This window comes from Trichechus manatus, unplaced genomic scaffold, assembly GCF_000243295.1.
Source record: "Trichechus manatus latirostris isolate Lorelei unplaced genomic scaffold, TriManLat1.0 scaffold00055, whole genome shotgun sequence".
NCBI classification, from domain to species: Eukaryota; Metazoa; Chordata; class Mammalia; order Sirenia; family Trichechidae; genus Trichechus; species Trichechus manatus.
This window is the reverse complement of record NW_004443991.1, coordinates 1,116,662-1,142,387: the sequence shown is the minus strand read 5'-3', so window position 1 is coordinate 1,142,387 and position 25,726 is coordinate 1,116,662. Positions and strand designations below refer to the sequence as shown.

Here is a 25,726-nt window from a genome sequence, read left to right as displayed (position 1 = left end):
CATAAGTCAGTTCTCAATGTAAGTCAAATACCTTTTTTTTTTTTAAGTTTTCATTATTACCTTTTATTATCAATACCTTTATAAGTCCAATTTTTGAACATCTGCAAGTGAACATCTGAGAATAACATCAGCAAATTACATGCTGCAACACTGTAGGTAGTACATATTATGAATGATAAGATATACAAACAAAAACAAAAACTGTCAGTCATAAATGTGATTTGCCTTAACACGAACAGGTTGTAAGTCGAGGACTACCTGTACTTAAATGCAACCTAAAAGCGCAAACTTTGAAAGAAAAAAAAAAATCTGTCTTCATCGAAATTAAAGCTTTTGCTCTTCCAACACTACTTTTAAGGAAATGAAAAGGCAATTTTTCTCAGGCTAGGAGAAAATATTTGCAAAACATATACCAGACAAAGATTTATATATCTAAAATACATAAAGAACTCTTATTACTCATAAGAGGATAAACCACCTAATAAAAATATGGGCAAAAGGTATGAACAGACACTTCACCAAAGATGCACATGAAAAGATGTTCAACACCATTAGTCATTAGGGAAATACAAATTAAAACCACAGTGAAATAACATTACATTCCCATTAAAATGGCTAAAATTAAAAGACTTAATTATACCAAACGTTGGAGAGGGTGTGGAGGAAGTGGGACTCTGGCAGACTGCTGGGAGCCATGTACAACAGCTTTGGGAAACAGCTGGCGGTTAAACACACCCATACCATATGACCCCATCATTTCACCTAGATATTTACTCAAGAGAAGTGAAAGACCTGTACACAACTGCTTCTAGTAGCTTAATTTGTAACAGTCAAAAAGTGGAAACAATTCAAATGTGAACTGGTAAACAAAATGTGTATGACCTTATAGCGGAATACTACTTAATACAAAAGGCATGAATTACCGACGCACACAACATGGACAAACTTCCAAGTAATTATGCTGAAAGAAGACAAAGAAGTATACATACTGTCTGATTCCACATACACCTAATTCTAGAATATGCAGACTAATCTACAGTGACAAAGCAGATGAGTGTTGCCTGGGATGGAGTGGCCGGAGGGATTATAAAAGAACACAAGGCACCTTTTGGGGGTAGAGGATATGTTCATTACCCTGATTGTCCTGGTTTCATTGGTGCACACATGTCAAACTTTACCAAACTGTACACTTAATTAAAAAAAGTCATTTGCCTTTTTTACTCTGAGTACACAGTGCTGTTTTCCAGAGATTAAATGATGCATGATGTCACAGTCACTCTTAAAGCTAAAGGAATGCGTGCTCCTATGTTCTTTTGTTTTAAAATTTTATTTTCCAATATGGCAAATATCTATAAAGATAACCAGGTGTGCTAGCACAGCAGGACTGTACCAGCTCACAAGAGTTGACTGTGTGCATCTGTTCCTATGCATGTCGATAACTTGAACTTGGCCATACTGGATGTATTTATACCATGGAAATTGGCAGATGCTACTATAAATCGGGATATTTTCTTGGACAACTGGCTGTTGAGCGTTTACCAGTCTACCACTAGCTATCACCTACATAAATGAAGGCTTACTGGAGTCCTTTTTAACAGCACAAAAGGATCCTGACACTACAAAGTTTAAGAACTGCTAAAGTAGAGGATTGATAATAAGGCTAAAAACGTGCCTTTCTCTATGGAGCTAGAAAATGTTGCTAGGGAGAAAAGCAGAAAGAAGAAGACTCTGTCACGACACTCAGCACTACCCAGAAAATCTTTTGCAGTGATTCATACTTTAGTTGCCTTCCCTAGATGCCACTACTGCCATTCTCCCATGGGCTCACTGTTGACACAGTCTTTCTCTCAAGACCAGAAGGGCCTGGGGTTGAATCATTAGCTCCTTCTTCAATCTGCAGAGCCCAAAAGGTTGCTAGGAAGGGTGGGGCTACCACTTTCTCTGGCACCACCAAGGACCCATCATCTTGGTTCCCACAGTTAACTCATGGGCAAAAATGTAACTTTGAAGGCACTGCTTAGAAAAGAGTAGCATCAGACCAAGTTTTCCAGATAATGGGTTCCAACTCCAGCAAGTGGGGTGAAACACTCATGACACTAATGTATTTGTATTAGGTGAATCAACCACCAGGATACCAAGATCTGGTGCTTTTACCAATTGCTCGGAGGCAACTTATAAGTGTGGAAGCTTTAGAGGCAGCCCCCTCCGTGGGCTCTTCAATGCCAGTCTGACTCTTCCTAAGTGACCCACACAAATGTAACTATTTAATATGTGCTTGGTTTTTTTCTGTTTTTTTTTTTTTGTACTCTGTCAAAGGAGCCCTGGTGGTGTGGTGGTTAAGTGCTCAGCTGTGAACCAAACGGTCAATGGTTCGAACCCACCAGCCGTTCCGCAGGAGAAAGATACGGCAGTCAGCGCTCATAAAGATTATGGCCTTGGAAATACTACAGGCAGTTCTACTCTGTCCTACAGGGTTGTAATGAGTTGGAATCGCTCGACAGCAGTATGTTTTGGGTTTGATACTCTATCACCTCAAGAGAAAGCTCCCAGGGAGGGAAAGGATGAAAATTAAAAAAAGGAGGGACGGGGGAATCTCCATTAAAAAATTCAGTAGGGAGTTGATTATGTTCCAGAATCATATCTTCTTGTTCCGTGACACACTGGAAACTAAACTTCAGAGCTTTTTTGCCTCCACCGCATAGAGGTCGGATCGCTTCTGGCTAAAAATGGGGATTTGCTGGCGTATCTCAGCCAGCTTCTTCAGATCTGTGAAATCAGGAAAGTGCGCTATTAATAAGATGCAACTCCTCACTAACTAGGGAGATGTTGTCCCCACACAGTGTACAAACAACCAGAGTCTGCGCAGGTGGCTCAGTGACACGGGCCTTGTCTGGAAGCAGAGAGAGCCTAGCACTGGCTCTAGTCATTTCAGCCCAAACTAAGAAAACTCAAGCTGAGCTACAGCCCTGGGCTTGGCCAGAGGACCAGGCTCTCGAACATCTGGGAGGATGAATGAGGAGGGGCCTGAGGGAGCCCCAGCAGGTGGCAGGAGCTTTGCAGCCATGAGCACTGGCATCAGCGCGATGGGACATCAAAGACCTAAATTGTGCCAGGGTGCATCTTACCTATGTCTGAATACACGATTGTTTCCTCGGGGCCAGCTCTGGCTAGGACCTCCCCCCTGAAAAAGATTCAAGGTAAAATGAGGGACTCACTGGTGTTTGTTGATATTCACAATCTCGCTGTTTTTTCTCCCCATCTCACAGGGCAAAGGGTAAAGAATCCGAGATTTAAAACTATAAGGTAGAGATATAAGTCCCTGTTCTACCACTTAACTAGCTGCGTGACCCAGTTGCAAGTCGTTTGTAGTCTCCATTTCCTAGTCTACAAAGTAGACAGAAGAGCTCTGTGAGAATTTAGTGAGAAAATTACGGAGTTCATTTTGTAGGCTGTAAACTGCTAGGAGCCATACTGTATGATTATAAGTATCTGGTAATAGAGCTACCTATAACCGACAGAAAGCTCCATCCTGCCCTCGCTTCAGTGCATCTCAGGGAAATCCCTTTACGAGGGCAGTCTGGACCTCCTTCCTGCCTCCAGGGCTGTTCCCCAACCCTGGGAACGGTGAGGCCGGGCCTGGACAGGGCTCAGATCTGCTGGGATCCTTGGCTTTGTGCCTGCAATCCCTGGATTTCTGCATCAACTGGTTTCAGTTTAAGATTTGAGGGGATGCAACTAATGTCACAGAACAATAGGTGTATAAATTTGTGTATGAGAAATTAACTTAAGCTGTAAACTTTCACCTAAAGCACAATTAAAAAAAAAAAAAAAAAAGATTTGAGAGGAAGATTTCAAGTCGGGGTCTGGGTAGAAGTGGTGAGGAACCGCACGCCGGCAGGAGCCCCACAGCAGGAAACGCTCCTTCGTACGCCCGGGGAAAGGCTGGACTGCAAACCCACTCGGGGCTCTCACTGTCAGTCAGACTTGGATCATACAGGGAAACAGTGGCAGCGATGGACCGACAAGGCCCAGAGCGGGGAATTCAAACACACACGTGGGTAAAATGAAATTTCTCCAAAGCACAAAACAAAGTAGACTGACGTTAACAAACCATCTGACGTAATACCTGGTTCCATTTACTACACAGCCACAAGCAGAGATGTGGCCCACGTGAGCTACAAACACCATCATTAATGCCATTTAACGCGCTCCTTCTCTATTTCTTTCCTGGCATTCAAAGACCAATTTATCATCAACTGCAGGCACCCACTCCAACGTCAATATAAGCCAGAGGGGCCCCAAAACCCTAAAGATGGACTTCTAAAAGGAATAAATAAAGGTGAATCATATCCAACTACTGCACGTCAGAAGCAGCCCGCTCTGTCACTGACAGAACTCATCAAGGAAATGAGCAAGGTGGCCCCAGGGACAGAGGCCAGAAGCCTATTGCTGACGTCTGGACAGAGAAACTTTGATCAAGTTCAAGAAAATTTTCAAGCCAACTTAATCCTCCCACTCTTCCAGTACCCCTAAACCCTGACATGCAGGGGATCGCTGAGACTCCTCCCTAGTCACACCTTCCAGGGTCTTCCCCATCACACACACTAAAGCCCCACAGTGAGATTTAACCCTTTGTGGTCATGTTACTGACACATTTAACCTGAAACTGTAAAAATACCTATCAACCTGTGTGTGTTCACACAGATGTATAAGAAGTTAAAAACACCAGTTGCCATCAAAATGATCCCGACGCGTGGCGACCCCATGTGTATCAGAGAAGAACTGGGCTCCTTGGGGTTTTAACAACTGGTTTTCAGGAGATCACCAGGCCTTTCTTCCGAGGCACCTCTGGGTAGATTTGAACTTCCAACCTTTCTTTTTTTTTTTTTTAAATTGTTGTAGTTTAAATGAAGTTTACATTTCAAGTTAGTCTCCCATACAAATATTTATACATACATTGTTATATGATCCTAATTGCTCTCCCCATACTGTGACAGCACACTCCTCCTTTCCACCCAATTCCACATGTCCATTCAACAAACTCCTAACCCTCTTTGCCTTCCCATCTCACCTCCGGACAGAAGCTGCCCAGTCTCTTGTATCTACTTGAGCTAAGAGGCACACTCCTCATGAGCATCACTTTATGTCCCACAGGACAGTCCAATCCCCGTCTGAAGAGTTGGCCTCGGTAACTGTTTTAGTTCTGGGCTGAAAGAGAATCCAGGGGCCATGCTTTCCAGGGTTCCTCCAGTCTCAGTCAGACCATTAAGTCTGGTCTTCTTATTAGAATTTGAGTTCTGCACCCCAACTTTCTCCTTCTCCATCAGGGACTCTCTCTTGTTGAACCGCCAACCTTTTGGTTAGCAGCCAAGCATGTGAACCATTTGCACCCCCCAGGGACTCTTCTCTGTCAAGTATACAAGTGCAGACCATAACATATGCCTGTAATCGTATGTGAATCTGAGCAGACTTACGTGCTGGTCTCACTGCATATAATAAGATGCTTTACCTTTCAGAGGGGACAGGTTCATGGGTTCCCTTAATTGAAACCCTCTTCCAATCATCATGCCGGGAGCAAAGTCCTCACCCTGAACTCATTCCTGCCCTAGGATCAGTCACCCAGCTTAAACGTTAACCAAAATCCCAGGGCCAGGAGTCTCTCTGACAAAAACCACCTATCACACCGCATGACCCAAGTCTGACCGACAGTGAAAGCCACTTAGACATTCAGGAGAGGGTGGAGGCTAAACACTCAGTCAGGAGCACAGGACAATTTTGTTCTCATGTATTTTCAAGCGGAACAGTTAAGAGCTTCTCGGAGAGAGAGGGAGAAAATTGGCCGGACATGTGGGGAAGTGGAGTGAGGGGTGGAGGCAGGACTGGTCAGGAATCAGACACTCCACCTGCCCACGTGCCACCTCTCCCAAGTACCCAGAGAGCCTGTCCCCATGCAGCCACTCACCAAGGATTCACAACAGTGCTGTGTCCCCATGCAACGTAGGAGGCTTTGTCATCCCGGGCAAGAGATGCAGTGGCCACATACACCTGATTATCAACAGCCCTGTAGTCGATAGAAAAAAGGTAAATATACATTATACATTTTTCAATTCCAAATATACAGGTCCTTCTTCTAAAAAGAACAAGGCAGGACAGGCTGGCTCCAATGTGGAGGGAAACGCAAAGCCATGGAACCCTCTCTTCAAACAGCACCTTATGCGTAAGCAAGGGATTCTCAATAAGGGGCAATTCTGTCCAGCAGGGACAATGTCTGGAGACCTTTCTGATGGTCACAACTAGGAAGTGCTACTGGCATCTAGTGGGTACAGGCCAGGGACACTGCAAAACATCCCACAATGTACAGGACAGCTCCCCATAACAAAGAACTGTCCAGGTCAAAAAACATCCCACAATGCACAGGACAGCTCCCCATAACAAAGAACTGTCCGGCTCAAAAAGTCAATAGTACCACTGTTGAGAAACCCTGGTATAAGCCAACCTGTTTAACACAGAAAAGAGCAGAGCTTCTCTGGTTAAAGCAAGTCAGGCGGACAGAGAGAATAGGATGGACTTGCTGGGGCAATATACCTGGCAGGGCCACATGGTACCTCCATGCCAATGGTAGCCATCCCACCAACTCAAATTAGACAAGAATTGCAGGTAGCAGGCTGGGTACACCAACCCACCTCACCGGCAGCCCTCTCGGCCCAATTAATAGTCCCCATCAGGTCATCCCACAATCTCCCAAGCTTTTCTTGTTTTTGACAAAACTGCATTTATTAATACTCGCGGAATCACACTCCCCTACCCCATCTTCCACCCTGCAGCCAGGCAACCAGCTCTACTTTCCCTCCAATAAAAATTACCATCATTTCAAGAAGTGATAAGAGTGACTACCACTGGCCAGAGAGAGGAGGGGACTGGCTGGGAAGGGGTAAAAGGGAGCATTATGGGGAGAATGGAAATGTTCTAAGTGTTGATCTTGGTGGTAGGTGAATACTTAAAAACACACTTAGCTGTACACTTAAAATTAGCATAATTTTCTATAAGTATACTTCAATTTTTTTAAAAGGGTATTTTAAATGAAGAAAACCATCATCTCTGACCAACATTTCATGGTTTGTAGAGCGTTTTACGTACACAGAGTCACACTCCTTTTCTCTTCCACGTTACTTCCACCTCTGCTATCTGCTCTTCACCACCCTTCCATCTAAGGGGACTAGGGAAACAATTACAGTAATAATGTCGAAGGTACTTGTGCAATGTCCTCGATTTACAGGTTAGAAGAACAAAAGCTTATAATGAGTTTGTTGGTAGACTAGCTCCAAGACTGGCACAATGGTGTGAAGAATGGGGCAGGATAAACACCCTAATCTGAACAGCACAGAGTCCTGGGTAAAGGCCACAAATCTCTCCCTAGGGCTGTCAGGCTAAAACAACCCCTGCCTGTTCCTTGGCGTCTAGGCTCTGGCAAGTAAGCTCCATGGATTTCAGTTTCTCTGTAAAAGTTCCTGGCAACTGTCCCAGAGATACCAGTCCATATCTAATCACAGAAGATGAAACCATTGCCTACTTGATGCACTGAATGCTCTTGGAGGTGCAAAAACTGCAGCCCAAAATCCATGAGGTCAGTGTTGTGGCATCTGAGGAGGAGGTGCTCAAAAGCAGAAGTCCTCTCAGCAGATTCATCCTTTCTAACTGCATTTGGGTGCAGGGGCATCCTGAGTCAGGGGCAGAATTCTGTATTGGGAGGCTGGTACTTCCACTGGAGATTTTTCCTCAGAGAGGAGACACTGAGATGCTTGAAGATATGGTTCCTTTCTTACCGGCCTCGCTGAAGCAACTCCCAGTGGGCTGGTCCAGTGGTCAAATTAAAAGCACCAGGATATACCAACAGCTGGCAGCCTTGGAGAGAGAAAGGCCAAAGAACAGTGGATGCAGGTGAATACTCAACCACACTTGTCCCTCCCTTTGTTCCTTACCCAGATGGGAACAAACTCCAACTTTCTCAAGCATAAAAATGTTAGCCAAGTCAAACAACATCAGCAGCATTAAGATATGGCACTGAATTCCTTTAGAGACACACACATAAAACACATACAGACACCCAAGAAAAGCGGTATTGATGACAGAAGTCACAACATATGACTTTGCTTAAAAAAAGCAGAGCGGAACCGTCATCCAAATTTCTCTCAGCAACATACGGCCAGCTCCGCATGGACAAGGACCTGCTCTCTATTTCTTTTCAACTGAAATTAGGGGCAGTAAACTAACACTTATTGATGAGACTCAACAGATACCCTCAGTCCTGTATCCCGTGCACCTCTACGTCTGCTGACCAGGCAGTCACACCATCTGCACCCACTTCTGTTATTTAAGTGAGAGCTGAATTGGAAGTGGCCTCGGGGGTCTAGCAGGGATGCTAATATTTGCCGAGCAGTACACAAGGAGCTTTTTAAGTTTTCTCCTTAGTCCTCATACCGTTCCTATGAGGAAACTGAGAACCACTGCTCTAGAGGTTAAATGATCTACCTGAAGTTACTGTACCAATTAAGGGGAAGAGTCAGAACCAGAACCCAGATCTTCTGAACTGGCCCGATGTTCTGCCAGGACACCAGGTCACCTCTGCTTGTCTGGACAACATTTCCACTGCTACCCAAGGTCTAAGGCTACTAAGCAGTGAAATCCATGAGCATGCACACCAGTTATTCATTTCTACTGGGCTCCAAGTCACTCTTTCCAAACACAGTAGTAGCAGGAAGGGCTCAAAGGGTAGAGCAGACATGGCTCCTGCCTTAGCATATGTGTTAAATCACAACCCCCCAAAACCCTATCAAGGCATACGCAGTGAAAGTCTGAGAAGCAATGTGGGGGTGGAGGAATTAGGGCTAAGGAGATTAAGAACCCTCCCCCAGCCTTTTTGACTAAGGGCTCTCTCCACCCCACAGAGACCAGCCTGGAAATAAACTCCATGCACCTACAGAACACAGCTGTGGCGCCTCCTCACCTCTCTGCGCATAGATTTGCGCAAGCTCTGCAAAGCGGATGTCGTAGCAGATGCCCAGGCCTACTCTGCAGTAAGCTGTTTTTCAGACAGAAAAGACACAAGTAAAAAGTTAAGCTCCTGCAGCATGGTGTGGCAATGCCTCCATGACTTCACAAAACACTGAGAGGCATAAATTAACACAGGACCCATGGCTGGGGACAATATATAAGCTCATTCATGCTTGGACTTCACCCCATAAAGACATCATTTATGTCAGCAGAGTAGAGACGAGACATTCATACTAACTGAATGCTTATCTAAGTGGGAGGTGTTCAGTCTGGCCTAACAGGTACACTTGGGAAGCTGTCACACTAGTAGGAGGCTATGACCAAATGGAAGAGCAAAATTATGTCAAACCCTTATACTCCACTCACCCTGACCTTTCCAGTAGGCAACTATTCCTTGCTCTTCTCACTTCTGGCCTTTCAGTCAGGTTATGTGAGGTAATTGGGGAGAAACTTAAGAGAAAAAGAAAGGAATACCTGATCCTCTTCTACTGGGATTGCTAAAAGAGCCAAACTTAATCTGGTACGTACGAGTATCAAATGTGGAGAAACTATCACCAGGACTCAATGTTTTAGATTCTTGAAATGTAATTTTCCCAGGAACATCAATGTCAAACAGATGGATCTGCATCACAAATAAGCGACTTGGTTACCTCTTGTCAAGTGGGGCACACAGCAGTAATTACAGGCATCTTCCCACGGGCAGACATGGGGGTGCTCTAAGACCACCTGTACAAACAGCACCCCAAACCTCCCCACAATCCACTCCACAAGCTGGCTGACATAAAAATGAAATCTACTACAGGAAACTGGAAAAAGGATGCTGTCAGTTTACAATGCCTCTTTTCTAAGTAGTGTGCAAATCAACGTCCATGGTTCTCGTGGCAAGTCATTAATGTATTGCTTTTTCACTCAATACAAATGCTAGATAAAGACTGCTCAGAGTCTAAGAAAGTGTTCTGAATCAATCTCAAACTGATATACGGGCAGGAGAGGTGAAGAGTGGGTGAGGATTAAAAATAGGTAAAAGTCTGCAAACTAAATCCAGCAACTTATAGAAAGAACAACGCATCACTTCCAAATTGGATTTATGCAAGGAAAGCAAACATGGTTTAACATTAGAAAATCAATGTAATTCACACTAACAAAAGAAAAAAATGATATGATCATCTTAAGAGATACATAATATGCATCTGGTAAACTTCTACATCCATTCATGATCATAAAAACACAAGATCAAAAAACTTTTCTAGGGCCTGAAAGAGACTGGAGAAACCCCGAGAGAATGGCCCACAGACACCCTTTTAGCTCAGTGGTGAAGTCACTTCCGAGGTTCACCTTTCAGCTGGGGACTGGACAGCCTCATAAAACAAAACAGGACTAATGAGGCACAGCAGCCCAGGGACAAGGATTAGAAGGCAGAAGGGGACAGGAAAGCTGGTGATAGGGAACCCAAGGTTGAGTAAGGAGAGTGTTGACATGTAGTGGGGTTGTTAACCATGGTCATAGGGCAACATGTTTAATGAGAAACTATTCTATTTGTAAACCTTCATCTAAAGTGAGAATAGCAGCCCAGCTGGAAGCACGTAATGGATGTCACTGAACTGTGCATGTAGAAATTTTTGAAATGGTGTATCTTTGGCTATGTGTTATTTTCACCCAAAAAAAAAAAAAAAAAGAAAAAAAATGGTCGAGAAGGGAGGGGGTTGACATGTCGTGGGGTTGTTAACCAATGTCATAAAACAGTATGTGTACTGACTGTTTAATGAGAAACTATTTGTTCTGTAAACCTTCACCTAAAGTACAATTTAAAAAAAAAAATACTTCTCTAGGAAGGAAACTTCCATACTCTGATAAAGAGTATTTGTGCAAAAAACCTACAACAAACGTCATAATTAATGGTAAAGCATTGAAAACTTTCCCTCTGAGATTGGGAACAAGACAAAGACACCTGCTCTTCAACATTTGTACTAATAAACAGAGCAACAAAGCAAAAGAAAGGAATACAAAGTATAAGGATTGGAAATAAAATTAAAATTGTTGTTATTCTTAGGTGACCTAATTGTATACCTAGAAACTCTAAAAAATTCTACTAATTAGAATTAATAAGTGAGTTTAGCAAGGTCACCATATACAAGATCAGTATTTTAAAAATTAGTTGTTCTATATAGGAGCAAGAAACAGAAAATGAAAGAGCATCAAAATATACCACTTAGGAATAAATCTAACAAAAGGTATACAAAAATATATTTAAAAAATTGAGAGAAAATAAAGAAAGCCTAAATAATTGGAGGTATAAATACCATACTTGTGGACAGGAAAACTGAACACTCAAAAAATGTGCTTCAAAGAGTTGGGTTAAATAGCCCAATGTGGATTCTTTATTCAGTAAGGGCAGAGGCAGCTCCTGTCAGACTAACTCTCTCACAGTTAACTATGAACTCTAGACAAAAAAAAAAAAAACATAACTACTTAAAAGCACTGGAGAGTGACCACAAGCAGGCAAAAACTGAAGTAAAGTTAACACCTGGAAAAAGGGAATACCACTGAGTGAGTTTCCCTTTCATGGCTTTTAGCCTGAGCGCAGGCTCCGGTTGGTGGTACCAGCAGTGGTGAAAACTACGTACAATCTTATTGGCTTGTACAAGACAGGGTTTCATAGGAACTAAGAAATGAAGGGGGAAATACTAAAAAGGAGAAAGCTAAACAGCAAGAGCACTAAATTTGGATATAAAATCTGTCCAAATCTCCAGCTGATCACTGAATTAAATGAGTGGGGCAGACTCCAAGCACTCAGCTAAGGCTAAGCAACTCAAAAGAGGAGCTAAAGCTGCTGCCCGCCTCACAAAGGAAACAATTTGGCATTTGAGAACAGCCAAGTGAACTTCCTGCTAAAATAAAAAGTGTCAACACTTTTTGGAGCAATATAATAGAATCAAGAATATCTACATATAGTCCAGTATAAAATCAAAAATTACTAGATACATAAACAGGAAAATGTGAACCCCCTACTCCAAAGAGAGGCAATTAACGGAGACAGACCCCAACATGACCCAGATGTGATAGTTACCAGACAAAAAATTTAAAGCAGCTGTTGAAACTGAGCTCAAGGGTGTGTTTAAAAAAAAAAAAAAGCTCCTGATGAATAAACAAAATAGAAAATCTTAGTAGGAAATGAAAACTATAAAAATAACCAAATGGAAATTTTAGAACTGAAAAATACAATATATGAAATTTTTTTAAATTTCAGTGAATTAACTTATAAGAAATTGGAGATAATGAAAGAGTCAGTGAACTTGAAGACAGATCAAAAGAAATTGTTCAATCTGAAGGACAGAAAGATTGAAAAAGAAAAAACCAACAGAGCCTCAGTGACCTGTGGAACAATATCAAAAAGTATTAACATACAAGTATTAGAGTCCCAAAGGAGGAGAGAATAGGACAGAAAAATATTTAACAAAATAATATCCAAAAATTTCGCAAATGTGGTTGAAAGACAAACTTACAGATACAAGAAGCAGGATAAATGAAAAGAAAACCACACCTAGGCACATCAGAGTCAAAATACTGAGAACCAAAAATAACTGACAAAATATTGAAAGCAGGCATAGAAAAACAACAAATTACACAAAGGCAAACAACAATACAAAATACCACTGACTTCTTAGAAAGAGAGAGAGAGAGAGGTTAGAAGACAACTGAATGTCTTTTAAACTGCTGAGGAGAAAAGAAAACTGTCAGCCCAGAATTCTGTAACTAGAAAAAACTAACTTTGAAGAATGAAGGCAAAATAAAGATACATTCATTAACAAAAACTAAGAGAATTCATAGATAGCTTATCCTTAGTATAAGAAATGTAAAAGAGGACTTTCTGTCTGAAGGGAAAGACCAGACAGAAACCAGGATCTTCAAGAAGAAAAGAAAAATACCAGAAATAATAAACATTTGGGTTAATATAAAAGACTATATTTTACTGTTAATGTCTTTAAAATACATAAGGCTACTTAAATAAAACAGTGTTTCGTGGAATTTATAATATGTGTAAATGCAATATGTATGACAACTATAGCATATAGAATGGGGGAGCGGAGATAGAAAATGGACCCACACAACTGCAAGGTTCTTCATTTTACACGAAGTGGTACAATAGTAATTCTAAGTAGACTTTAACAAGTTAAGTATGCATATTATAATCCCTAGGGCAACAATTAAAAGAATAATGCAAAAATCTATGACTAAAAAGCCAATAGATAAATTAAAATGGAATTACAAAAAATTTCCATTAACCCAAAATAATGCAGAAAAGGAGAAAAAAGAAAGGAAAATGTCTGCAGACCTAAGTCCAACAATATCAATAATTAAATATAAATGGACTAACCATTCCAATTAAAAGGCAGAGATTGTCAGAATTAATAAAAAAGCAAGACTCAACTATATGTTGTCTACAAGAGAACCATTTTAAATATAAAGACACAAAGAGGTTTGTCATTCATGGATTGAATTGTGTCCCCCAAAAGTATCTGCCAACTTGGCTAGGTCATGATTCCCAGTATTGTATGACTGTCTACCATTTTATCATCTGATGTGATTTCCCTATGTGTTGTAAATGCTATCAGTATGATGTAATAAGATGGATTAGCGGCAGTTATAGTGATGAGGTCTACAAGATTAGGTAGTGTCTTAAGCCAATCTCTTTTGAGATATAAAAGAGAGAAGCGAGCAGAGAGACATGGGAACCTCATAACACCAAGAAAGTAGTGCCAGGAGCAGAGCGCGTCCTTTGACCTGAGGTTCCTGTGCAGAGAAGCTCCCAGATCAAGGGAAGACTGATGACAAGGACCCTTCTCCAGAGTCAACAGAGAAAGTCTTCCCCTGGAGCTCGCGCCCTGAATTTGGACTTGTAACCTACTAGACTGTGACGGAATAAATTTCTCTTCATTGAAGCTATCCACTTGTGGTATTTCTGTTACAGAAGCACTAGATGACTAAGACAAGGTTGAAGATAAAAGATTAGCAAAGGATGTACCATGCAAACAGTAAACGTAAGAAACCTGGAGTGACTATAGGAATATTAGACATAAAACAGACTTCATCACAAGAAGTATTACAAGCAATAAAGGGGACATTTCCTGATGATAATCAATTCATCAGAAGACTTGACAATCTTAAACGTATATGCATTTAATACTGCAAAGATGGCAACTCTGGCCCATCTATAAACATTCACCTCAATCCTAATCAAAATTCCTGTAGGTTTTTCCTTTGCAGAAGGGGAAGTGTAAAATTTATATAAAAATACCAACAATCAAGAATAGTCCACTCTGCCAATAAACCAAATGCCTGCTGTGTATATAACATGATGAGAGAGACTAGGAGACTTCATAGCAAATTTTCTACAGGCAACAAGGCTTGCCAAATTTCCTACTTACCTTTCTGTGTTTTACCAGTAAATTTCCATCAGGCCCAAACACGGCACATGTGTTATATAATTTCCCAGCATCTGCTTCAGGAATGGAACCTTTCATTGAGGGGAGAAATGCACAGGCACACAAAACATTCTGAATAAAGCAATTTTTTTGTGGTAACTCAATAAAGGTTCGATGAATTGTCACTTGGGTCTAACAATAAAGTTTACTATCTTTTAAGGGTTATTTAATCATGAGGTTTTTTTTTTCTTCTTGAATATAATCTTTCAGAGAGAAACTCTAGAGTGCAGACAAAATATAGTTAGATCGGATGCCAAAGATAGATTTAAAAAATAACCAAACTGTTCCTGAAATTCAGCCTTTCTCTTGAGCAACACTTAATCTGTAACATTAGAACAAAATGGAGGAATTTCCTGTTGCTCAAATTAAAATTCACCAGGTCCTGCAACAGAACTGTGTCCAAAAAGGCCTCAAGACAGGAATGTTAAGCCATAAATCTCTCCATCGGTGAACATGGTTCCTGTAGTTCTATCTCTGTGTCTCTTGCTTTGCCTTCATTTCTGGACTTCTGGGTGGTGCAAATGGTTAAGTGCTCTGCTGCTAACCAAAAGGTTGGAAGTTCAAGTCCACCCAGAGGCACCCTGGAAGAAAAGCCTGGTGATCTACTTCTAAAAATCAGGCACTGAAAACCCCATGGAACACAGCCCTACTCTGATACACATGGGGTCACGACTGAGTTGAAACTGACTTCACAGCAACTGGTTTTTTTTTTTAAATTCATTTTTAATCCTTAATACAGAAATAATTTTGTTTCCTACATTTATTGAGCAGAGTTTTACTGTGCTTACTTTTTATTTAAACAAAGAGAACATTTGAAATTTATTTCAAAACCACATAAATAAAGCTACCTTTACGTATACGGGAACCCTGGTGGTGCAATGGTTAAAGCACTCGACTGTTAATCAAAAGGTCGATAGTTTGAACCCATTAGCTGCTCCTTGGAGGAAAGATGTGGCAGTCTGCTTCCAAATAGATTACAACTTTGGAAACCCTATGGGGCAGTTCTACTCTGTCCTGTAGGGTTGCTATGAGTTGGAATCGACTTCACGTCAGTGGGTTTCGTTTAGTTGGCTTATGTATGTGGCCTCTTTACGGGGGAGAAAAAACAACCCAGTATTAGTTGAATGAAGACACTCAGATGTGATTTCTCCTTCCACATTTCCACTACTACTACAGCAAAAGTTGTGTTGACACCTGTCTCTCTAATCCCACTCCTTCCGGGGAAAATCATCATCAGTTTGGTGTGTGTCCTTCTACAGCATTTACTATGCGTCTACATACATTAAAAAAAAAAAAACCACTGCCATCAAGTCGATTCTGATTCACAGTGACCCTATAGGACAGACCAGAACTGCCCTATAGGGTTTCTAAGGCTGTAAATCTTTTTAAGTAAGCAGACTGCCACAACTTTCTCCCGCAGAGCAGCTGGCGTGCTCGAACCACCGACCTTTTGGTTAGCAGCTGAGCGCTTAACCACTGCACTACCAGGGCTCCACTCTACATACAAACCCAGATATAAATTATATATAGTCTTCTTTTGTGTGTGGCATTAATCTGAATGGAAATAACTTGTTCATATCATGTTCAACTCGCTTTTTTCACTTAACAATGAGTCTTGCAAATCTTTCCACATTACATATAGATCTGCCTCATTCTTTTCAATGGCTAAATTGTATTTCCCAGTTTAAATGCAACAAGAACGGTCATTCTGACGTTTTCAATGTTTAGGCCATTATACCTTGCAGAAGGGTAATTACCTCCAATGAGATATATGCTGCACTCCTTTGCTACTTCAGAAAGCTTCTGTGTGGATTCACCAGGAATTTCCTCTGCATATTCAGGAAAATATTTCAAGCCATATGGAGAATTAAAACATTCCTAGAATAACATTGGCAGAAAAAAAGAGGGGGAAAAAAACTACCAAAATATTCAACCCATTTTAATATTCTGCTATAAGACAGTTGCTGCTTTTAGCTCTGCTAAGGACAATGCTAATACCTCAGGGCTACAGAGCCTGTGGCCACAGACAGGCCTCAACAACTGGTTCAGGTGGAGCTACAGATTAGTCCTGTGTGCTCCACCTGATCATGGTCAGCCTGGCAGAGGCCAGAGCTGTCTTTGCCAGAACAACTAGTCCCTAAACTTGGGTATCTAGGATATTATGGATTGAATTACATCCCCCAAAAATACGTACTGTAAATCCTAACCCCTACACACCTGTGGGTGTAATCCCATTTGAGAATAGGGTTTTCTTTGTTCTGTTAATGAGGCTATATCAGTGCACAATGTGTCTTAAACCACTTTTGAGATATTAAAAGGGCAAATTAGGCACAGAAGCAAGCAAGCATGAATCGGGGAAAGACAGATGTCACAGGGAGATTTCCAAGGAACACCAAGAAGCTAGAGAAGCTGAGACCAGGATTTGCCCCCAGAGCAGACAGAGAGCCTTCCCCTAGAGCTGGCGCCCTGAATTCAGACTTCTAGCTTCCTAAACTGAGAAAATAAAACTCTTGTTAAAGCCACCCACTTGTGGTATTTCTGTTACAGCAGCACTAACAAACTAGGACACAGGACCTACTATAACTGCACTTACTCATATGATTTTGGGTTTTAGGATGAACTCATAGGCTCAAAATTGTAATTACTAACTATGTAAAGCAGTAAGTCTGTTTTTGAAAAAACACATAACCTTTGAAAGCCAGAGAGGTTAAGACGCTTCCTCATTTGTAAAATGAGGTGTTTCTAAATTCCCTTCCAGCACTATCATTCGGATCCTATGAAGTCTCTCATCCCACCCAGGGTATGACTGTCGTCAGCAGTTCTCAGATATTTCAGAAGGCAATAATTACTAGACTTAAGACTCTCACTCATACATTTTGCATTTACTGAGATCTCGTGTCCCAGGCACTGTGCCAGGAACCTCAAGCCCGGGGACAGCTGCTTGTACAAGACGCGTGCTGGACAGGCAGTGAGGGGGGCAAGTGCAAAATGTGAATGCTTTGACTCCTGGGCTGCTTCTCCTGACCTTGGCAACATCAACCAATGAGAGACCGCGATCAGGGCACAAGTACAGGTGAATCCTGACTGGAGCCATAAGGAAGACTGGCTTAACATTAAGACCTCTGGCTCCCTTGTTAAAGATTCCTGCTCATTGGCCCCATCTGTGATGGACTGGGGTCTAAACAAAATATAAGGTGGTCCTGAAAATTCTCCAGTCTGTCTACACGGGGTGTGCAAAGGACTGCCTCCTCCCCATAGTGGGGGATGGGTGTCAGGAGGCCATCTGGAATAAGTCCACCCACTGATGGTCGTCAGGTCTTTGGAGAAGACACCAGTAGATGCATGTGCTGACATCTGCGGCGGCCCTCTCGAGGGCTAGCCCTGGACTTGATGACAAAGAAATGTGGCCAACCTTCAGCTGGTTCTGTTCTCAAAGAAACTACCTCAGAAAGAGACAGAGCCCTACTGGCTTTAAGATGCCACAGACTTCCTAAACGTTTCTAATCATTTTCATTCTTTTCTAATGTTGGAGGCTTAGTGTTAAAACCGATATGTCCTGGTCCTGGAAAGACTTAATTACATAAGAAACAAAGGTAAGTATCCAGGGTTCTGAGTATTTCAGCTTTAAGTAAGTTCCTCAACTTACTGGGACTTTGGCTTCCTCATCTGAACAGAGAAGATGATCCTAAAGTTAAAGACCTACAACCACGTTGGCATGTCCTGTCACAAAGACCCTTGCTGGGGTCATCATCCATTAATGTGGAAACCTCCTGGGCCCCAAGGGGCCTTACTAGACCTTGGGACACAAAAGCACAACCAGGGATAGCAAACACTATTCTGTCGGCTCTACAGCTCCCAGAAAGGGATGGCTTCCTCTACACTTACCGGCAGAGAAATGACTTTGGCTCCTTGTGCTGCTGCCTCTCGGACAAGGCCACAAGCTCGAGTGACGTTATCCGATTTGATGGAAGAAACCTGAAGCTGAATGAGGGCCAAGCGGAAAGCTGAGGGCAAAGATAAAAAATAGGTGTCAGCAGACCTGAGTGCTAATTCAAATAAGAGTCGTGGTTCTCAAACAGAGGATAAATTTGCCCCCAGGGGACATGGGGCAATGCGGAGATATTTTTCACTGTCATGACTTGTTGGGGGCTACTGGTATCTAATGGATAGAGGCTGGGATTCTGCTAAACATCCTGCAGTGCACAGGACAGCATCTCACAACAAAGAACCGGCCGGTGCAAAATGTCAATACTGCTGTGGTGAGAAACCCTGAGACAGAGCAAGATCCATGGACAAAGCCCTGTGCCAGGCCCAAGAATCTGAAGTAAAGCAGGCAGGGTCAGCTTCTCACCATGTAGTATGGGGAGTGAAATGAGAACTTGGCTTGAAGTAAGAAGACTGAATGTGAATTCTATTGCTTACTATTTGTCCTTGGGTCTCCCATCCACCCCCGATCCAGGGGCTCATCCCAGCACAGAAGTTGCAAACTCCTGAAGTTGCCCACCTGCTGTGAATTGGGGCAGCGGGCCCATGGGAAGGGGAGATGCCTGTCACAACTTCCTCACCAGTGGCTGGGACACACTGAGTTGGTCCGGCAGCTGACAGAAGGGGGCGCCTGGCAGTGGACAGGCTGCTCGTGGTCTGAGTCACAGGGCAGGCCCTGGTCACCTGGGAGGGTCTGCACTAACCCCACGAATAATGCTGTACCCAAAGGAGTACAATGTCAACAGCAAATTAAAAACACCATGGCAAGTTAACAGTATTTTTTTCCTGCTTTCTGAACAAGGGACTCCACTTTCATTTTGGAAAGCATCCTGAAAATCATGTAGCCAGCCCTGCTACTAAGGTTAAATCTCACCCTTGGGCTGAGGAGGTCAGGGGCTCTTCCAAATTTATTCCTTCCTTGACGGAATAGCTGCACCCTACACTTGTTATCCCTATATTCTTTAGCATGGTCTTCTAGCTCTCATAGTGTTATAGATTGAATTGTGTCCCCCAAAAAATGTGCATCAACTTGGCTAGGCCATGATTCCCAGTATTGTGTGCTTGTCCACCCTTTTGTGATCTGATGTGATTATCCTGTGAGTTGTAAATCCTAACCTCTATGATGTTAATGAGGCAGTATTAGAGGCAGTTATGTTAATGAGACAGGATCAGGTTGTATTTTGAGTCAATCTCTTCTGAGATATAAAAAAGAGAATCAAGCAGAGACAAGAGGGACCTCATTACCACCAACCAAGAAGAGCAGAAGCGAAGCACATCCTTTGGACCTGGGGTCCCTGCACTGAGAAGCTCCTAGACCAGGGGAAGACTGATGACAAGGACCTTCCCCAAGAGCCGACAAAGAGAGAAAGCCTTCCCCTAGAACTGGTGTCCTGAATTTGGACTTCTAGCCTCCAAGACTGTGAGAAAAAATGTTCTGTTTGTTAAAGCCATACACCTGTGGTATTTGTTATAGTAGCACTAGATAACTAAAACACATAGTAATCACTTTGGTGGTTAATAATTCTTCATATTAACTTTCCCCTATTCAAATTACTGGTACAGTTCCATGTCCTTCCTGGGCCCTGACTGGCACAGTCCCTGTTCATGGTCGGATGGGAGGCTGCAGTAAAGGAGCCAAAGCACATTGTAACCTATAAAGTTCTGCAAAACTTCAGGACGTTTTAGCAGTGGCTCGCTCTAACTTGGTGTCCCCAGGTGGTGTAAATGGTTAATGCATTTCACTGCTAATCAAAAGGTTGGAGATTCAAGTTCACCCAGAGGCTCCTCAGAAGAAAGGCCTGATGGTCTCCTTCTGAAACATAAGCCACTGAAAACCCTATAGAACATGGTTCCAATCTGACACACATGGGTGGCCATGAGTTGCTGTCAATTTGAAGGCAACTGGTTTTTGCCCTAACTTACCTACACCATCCCTGCTCCAGAGTCTGAAAACCCCACCATTAGAGAGCCACTCTCTGGCGTCTCCTGTAACAGGGCAAACATTCCCAGAAGAGGCAACACTCACAGACCCAGGCCTTGAGGAGGCCTGTTTGGTTCAGGGTTAACCCTAAAAGTAAGAAAACTCAGATGTCCCATTCCTCCGTCTTTCCTAAATATAGTGAGAAGAGCTCAATTTATCCCTGAATGTAGCTTGTTAAATCATCTCAGAATCTGGATGAAAACAAGGGAACCTGAAATAGGAAATAAAAGCTGGGAATCCTTTGGGGTAAACAGGCACCTCGAGCTATCACAACATCACAGACCTACTAAAGGTCTCCACTGTCACTCAGGAGCTGGGCTTTGTCCCTGTTTCTGAGGGACTGGAAGATGAAGCCCACCGTGGCTGTGTTGATGGCTCCCCTCTTCCCCTCCCACCCATAACGGCAGCGGTCCTAACTAGGCTTGGGCCTGCCTGGCGCTCTGCAAATCACCACACTCCACAGATGTGCCACGGCAGAGAAATTCCACCACTGGGGAGTTGGGCCATGCCGAGGATGAGATACTAGGCACTTTATCTCCTCATCCATAAATGAACATACAATGACTTTTAGAGTCCCTGGTTGCCCTAATAGTCACTGTAATCTAACAGTGAAGACTTACTAAGGGGAAAAGAAAGAACAAAGTATCTTAAGTGAAAAGAACAACATAGTAACTACACTTAGGGACATAACAGGTTCTTTACACACATAACATCTGTGAGATATTATTAAAGCCAAAATCTGGAACTATACAATGGGATGGGGAGGCAGAACCATGTGGCACCTTTTTTTTTTTTTTTTTGGAGAGGGGAGGCAGGGGTCACTAACTTGAAAACACTCCTCAGGGAGCCAGATCTACCCCATCCTCAACCCCCACCATCGAGAACCACAGCTCTCCAGCCCATCTGCCTCTGTCATGCCCTCCCAGTCACCCTCACCCCAGGTGTGTTAAAGGACTTCTATATTCCAATCCTGAACACTCAGCCGCCAACATGCACTGCTCCAGCAGTTTGAAACGGAAAACAGAAAGCACATCCACACTCAGTATTTCACGGCAGCTTCAAAAGACCTCAGTAAAGGCAGTTAATGTCCATTTTACAGGTCAGGAAACTGAGGTCCTGAGAGATGAAAAGATTTTGTTGATATCCCAAGGAAAGCTGTTGGCTGAGCCAAGACTGAGTCTCCAGGCCCTGAGTCAAGAGCACTCCACTGGCTCAGGTAACAAAAAGGCGCTAGGGCAAACATAGCTGGAAACTCATCCCAGAGGCCTTGCAAGTGAACCCAGACGGTCCAGCATGGGAATGTGCACATATCAAGCAATACCTCACCCGCAAGCTCAATGTCCAGATGCAGAAACAACTTCCCCAGTTTTTTGCCCAGGAGAGCGGGGCATTCCGCCCTAAGGGTGAGGGTGGTGCAAATCACCCAGTCCGCAGTCAGAATCGACGCCAGGGCTACTGGTTCTTACCATCCAGCTCAAATCAAACAAAATGGGCGCCTCGTTTTCATGTGACATGGCTCAAATCACAAATAGGGCAGATACTTTTGCAAAGTCCAAGCTCAAATATCAATCTGTGGGGAAGAGGGTGAAAGAAACCTCGCTGGATGGCTGGCTTCTAATGCAAAAACATAAGAATCCTTCAAGGATCCCATAAGGCAGAAGTACTCACACTTGAAGAAGTGTATCAGAACTACCTGGTTTTACTGACGATACATGAGACTAAATGGGCAGCTCCTGTCGGGAGGTAAGATGAGAAAGCAAAGAGGGTGAGGAGCTGGTTGAATGGACAAGAGAAATAACGGGTGGAAAGGAAGGAATGTGCTGTCACGGTACAGGGAAAGCAATTAGGATCATATAACAATGTATGTATAAATTTTTGTATGAGAGACTAACTTGAATTGTAAACTTTTACTTAAAGTACAATTAAAAAAAAAAAAACTACCTGGTTTTACTGAAAATGCAGAATCCAAAGCCTACTCCCAGGGACTCGGCTTTTTGTGTCGGGGTTGGAGTGCAGAACTTGGATTGTTAACGAGCACACACCCCTCCCGCGCAGGTGATTTTGGAGCGGGTGGCCCGGAAGTCGCCAAGAAACACTGCGCGACCGGACGCAAGTGGCGCGCGGAGTGGAGCGAGGCGGAAGGCCTGGGCTCCCTGAAGTCTGGAACCGCCGGAAATGCTCCGGGCGGCCCGACCGCCCTCCTCCCTTCCCCGCCTCCCGGCCTGGAGGCCCGTGGGCACCCGGGACAGGAAAGGCCACGGACACGGCAGGGACCTGGAGCAGAGCCGAGGGGCTGAGCTGGCGAGGGACTCCGCTCCGCCGGCGCCGCACCCGCCCCTCCGAAAGGTGGTTGGGCCGCCGGCCGAGCGGCGCACTTACCAGCCATGGCTCCCCGGGAAAGCACCATGGGCCGCACGCGTTTAGCACAGGTCGCGACAGACCGCGGCGGCGGCGGCGGCGATGGTGGCGTGAGAGGCGGAGCAAACAGAGCCTGAGCCTCGGCGGGGGCGGAGCCTCGGCGTCCTATGCCCCGCCCCGCTCCGGCCGATTCCGAGCCGGACGACCGCGGGAGAGGTTCTTCGTTGATGCAAGCCTCAAAACACCTGTTAGCCGTTTGCCTCAGGACAAACCAACAAGAATGTTAATTACAACACTGTCAGGAAAATAGAATACCCTGAAAATCAAAGGGGCAAAGACAGGGTGGCCTAAGTTGCGGTAGTGTGCAAGTACATGTTTAACACCTGGCTGGAGTGGGGTGTGGGGGGTGGCGCTGGGGTTGGTGTCACCGCCCACCCCATGGACCTCCTACCCTACTAGACCATACAGAATTCTTAGTAATGTTTTTTGTACTAATGTAACTCGTAAATCGTAATTCCCATATGTTGTTGTTAGGTGCGGTGGAGTCGGCTACGACGCACTGACCCTATGTACAGCAAAACTAAACACTGCTGGGTCTTGCGCCATCCTCACAATCGTTGTTATGCTTGAGCCCATTGTTGCAGCCACTGTGTCAATCCATCTCGTTGAGGGTCTTCCTCTTTTTCGATGACCCTCTACCAAGCATGATGTCCTTGTCCAGGGGCTGGTCCCTCCTGATAACATGTCCAAATTAGGTGAGATGACTTCTCTCGGTCCTTGCTTCCAATAAGCATTCTGGCTGTACTTTTTCCAAGACAGATTTGTTCGTTCTTCTGGCAGTCCATGGTATATTCAATATTGTTCACCAACACCATAATGCAAAGTCATCAATTCTTCTGTCTTCCTTATTAATCGTCCAGCTTTCACATGCATATGAGGCGATTGAAAACACCATGGCTTGGGGTCAGGTGCACCTTAGTCCTCAAAGTGACATCTTTGCTTTTGAAGACTTTAATGAGGTCTTTTGCAGCAGATTTGTCCAATGCAACACGTCGTTTGATTTCTTGACTGTGGCTTCCATGGGCGTTGATTGTGGATCCAAGTAAAATGAAATCCTTGACAACTTCCATCTTTTCTCCGTTTATCATGATGTTGCTTATTGGTCCATTTGTGAGAATTTTTCTTTTATGTTGAGGTATAATCTGTACTGAAGACTGTAGTCTTTGATCTTCATCAATAAGTGCTTCAAGTCCTCTTCACTTTCAGCAAGCAAGGTTGTGTCATCTGCATGTTGCAGTTTGTTAATGAGTCTTCCTCCAATCCTGATGCCACATTCTTTTCATATAGTCCAGCTTCTTGAATTATTTGCTCAGCATACAGATTGAATAAGTATGGTGAAAGGATACAACCCTGACGCACACCTATCCAGACTTTAAACCATGCAGTATCCCTTTGTTCTGTTCAAAAGACTGCCTCTTGGTCTATGTACAGATTCCTCATGAGCACAATTAAGTGTTCTGGAATTTCTAGCCTTCACAATGTTATCCATAATTTGTTATGATCCACACAGTCCAATGCCTTTGCATAGTCAATAAAACAGTTAAACATGTTCTGGTATTCTCTGCTTTCAGCCAAGATCCACCTGACATCAACAATGATATCCTTCGTTCCATGTCCTCGTCTGAATCTGGCTTGATGTACTGTCTGTCGATGTACTGCCACAACCGCTTTTGAATGATCTTCAGCAAAATTTTACTTGCATGTGATATTAATGATATTGTTTGATAATTTCCACATTCGATTGGCTCACCTTTCTTTGGAATGGGCACAAATATGGATCTCTTCCAGTCAGTTAGCCAGCTAGCTCTCTTCCAAATTTCTTGGCATAGACAAGTGACTACCTCCAGCGTTGCATCCGTTTGTCGAAACACCTCAATTGGTATTCCATCAGTTCCTGGAGCCTTGTTTTTTGGTAATGCCTTCAGTGCAGCTTGGATTTCTTCCTTCAGTACCATAGGTTCTTGATCACATGCTGCATCCTGAAATGGCTGAACTTCGACCAATTCTTTTTGAAACAGTGACTGTATTCCTTCCAGCTTCTTTTGAAGCTTCCTGTGTCGTTCAATATTTTCCCTGCAGAATCCTTCAATACTGCAACTCGAGGCTTGAATATTTTCTTCAATTCTTTCAGCTTGAGAAATGCCAAGTGTGTTCTTCCCTTTTGGCTTTCTAACTCCAGGTCTTTGCACATTTCATTATAATAGTTTGTCTTCTCAAGCCACTCTTTGAAATCTTCTGTTCAGCTCTTTTACTTCCTATTTTTTTCCATTTGCTTTAGCTACTCTAAGTTCAAGAGCAAGTTTCAGAGTCTCTCCTGACATCCAGTTTGGTCTTTTCTTTCTTTGGTGCCTTTTTAACGACCTCTTGCTTTTCTCATGTATGATGTGCTTGATGTCATCCCACAACGTGTCAGGTCTTTGGTCATTAGTGTTCGTGCGTCAAATCTATTTTTTTTAAATTGTACTTTAGATAAAGGTTTACAGAATAGTTTCTCATTAAACAGTTAGTACACATATTGCTTTATGACATAGGTTAACAACCCTATAACATGTCAACACTCTCCCTTCTCGAACTTTGGTTCCCTATTAACAGCTTTCCCGTCCCCTCCTGCCTTCTGATCCCTGTCCTTGGGCTGTTGTGCCCCATTACTCTTGTTTTGTTTTATGGGACTGCCTAACCTTTGGCTGAAGGGTGAACCTCAGGAGAAAATTCAGTACTGAGCTAAAAGGGTGTACGGGGGCCATACTCTCATGGTTTCTCCAGTCTCTGTCAGGCCAGGAAGTCTGGATTTTTTTTTTGTTGTTGTTGT

The 25,726-nt window shown here is 43.3% G+C and overlaps 1 protein-coding gene across 2 annotated transcripts; it reads right to left on the bottom strand.

Moving 5' to 3' along the window:
* Positions 1–2,592: 2,592 nt before the first annotated feature.
* On the bottom strand, positions 2,593–22,983 carry NIT2 (nitrilase family member 2). 2 transcript variants are annotated; one of them, XM_023732863.1, is made up of 10 exons: positions 22,879–22,983; positions 18,420–18,538; positions 16,292–16,412; positions 14,478–14,566; positions 9,580–9,673; positions 9,005–9,079; positions 7,824–7,902; positions 5,963–6,061; positions 3,126–3,181; positions 2,593–2,766 (listed from the first exon to the last, which is right to left on the bottom strand). In XM_023732863.1, the coding sequence occupies exons 1-10, from the start codon at positions 22,904–22,906 to the stop codon at positions 2,675–2,677; spliced, it is 852 nt and encodes a 283-aa protein (XP_023588631.1). In that variant the 5' UTR covers positions 22,907–22,983; the 3' UTR covers positions 2,593–2,674. The 2 variants fall into 2 exon arrangements, with proteins under 2 accessions (XP_023588631.1, XP_023588632.1); XM_023732864.1 differs by lacking the exon at positions 3,126–3,181 and having other exon boundaries at positions 2,716–2,766.
* Positions 22,984–25,726: the final 2,743 nt, after the last annotated feature.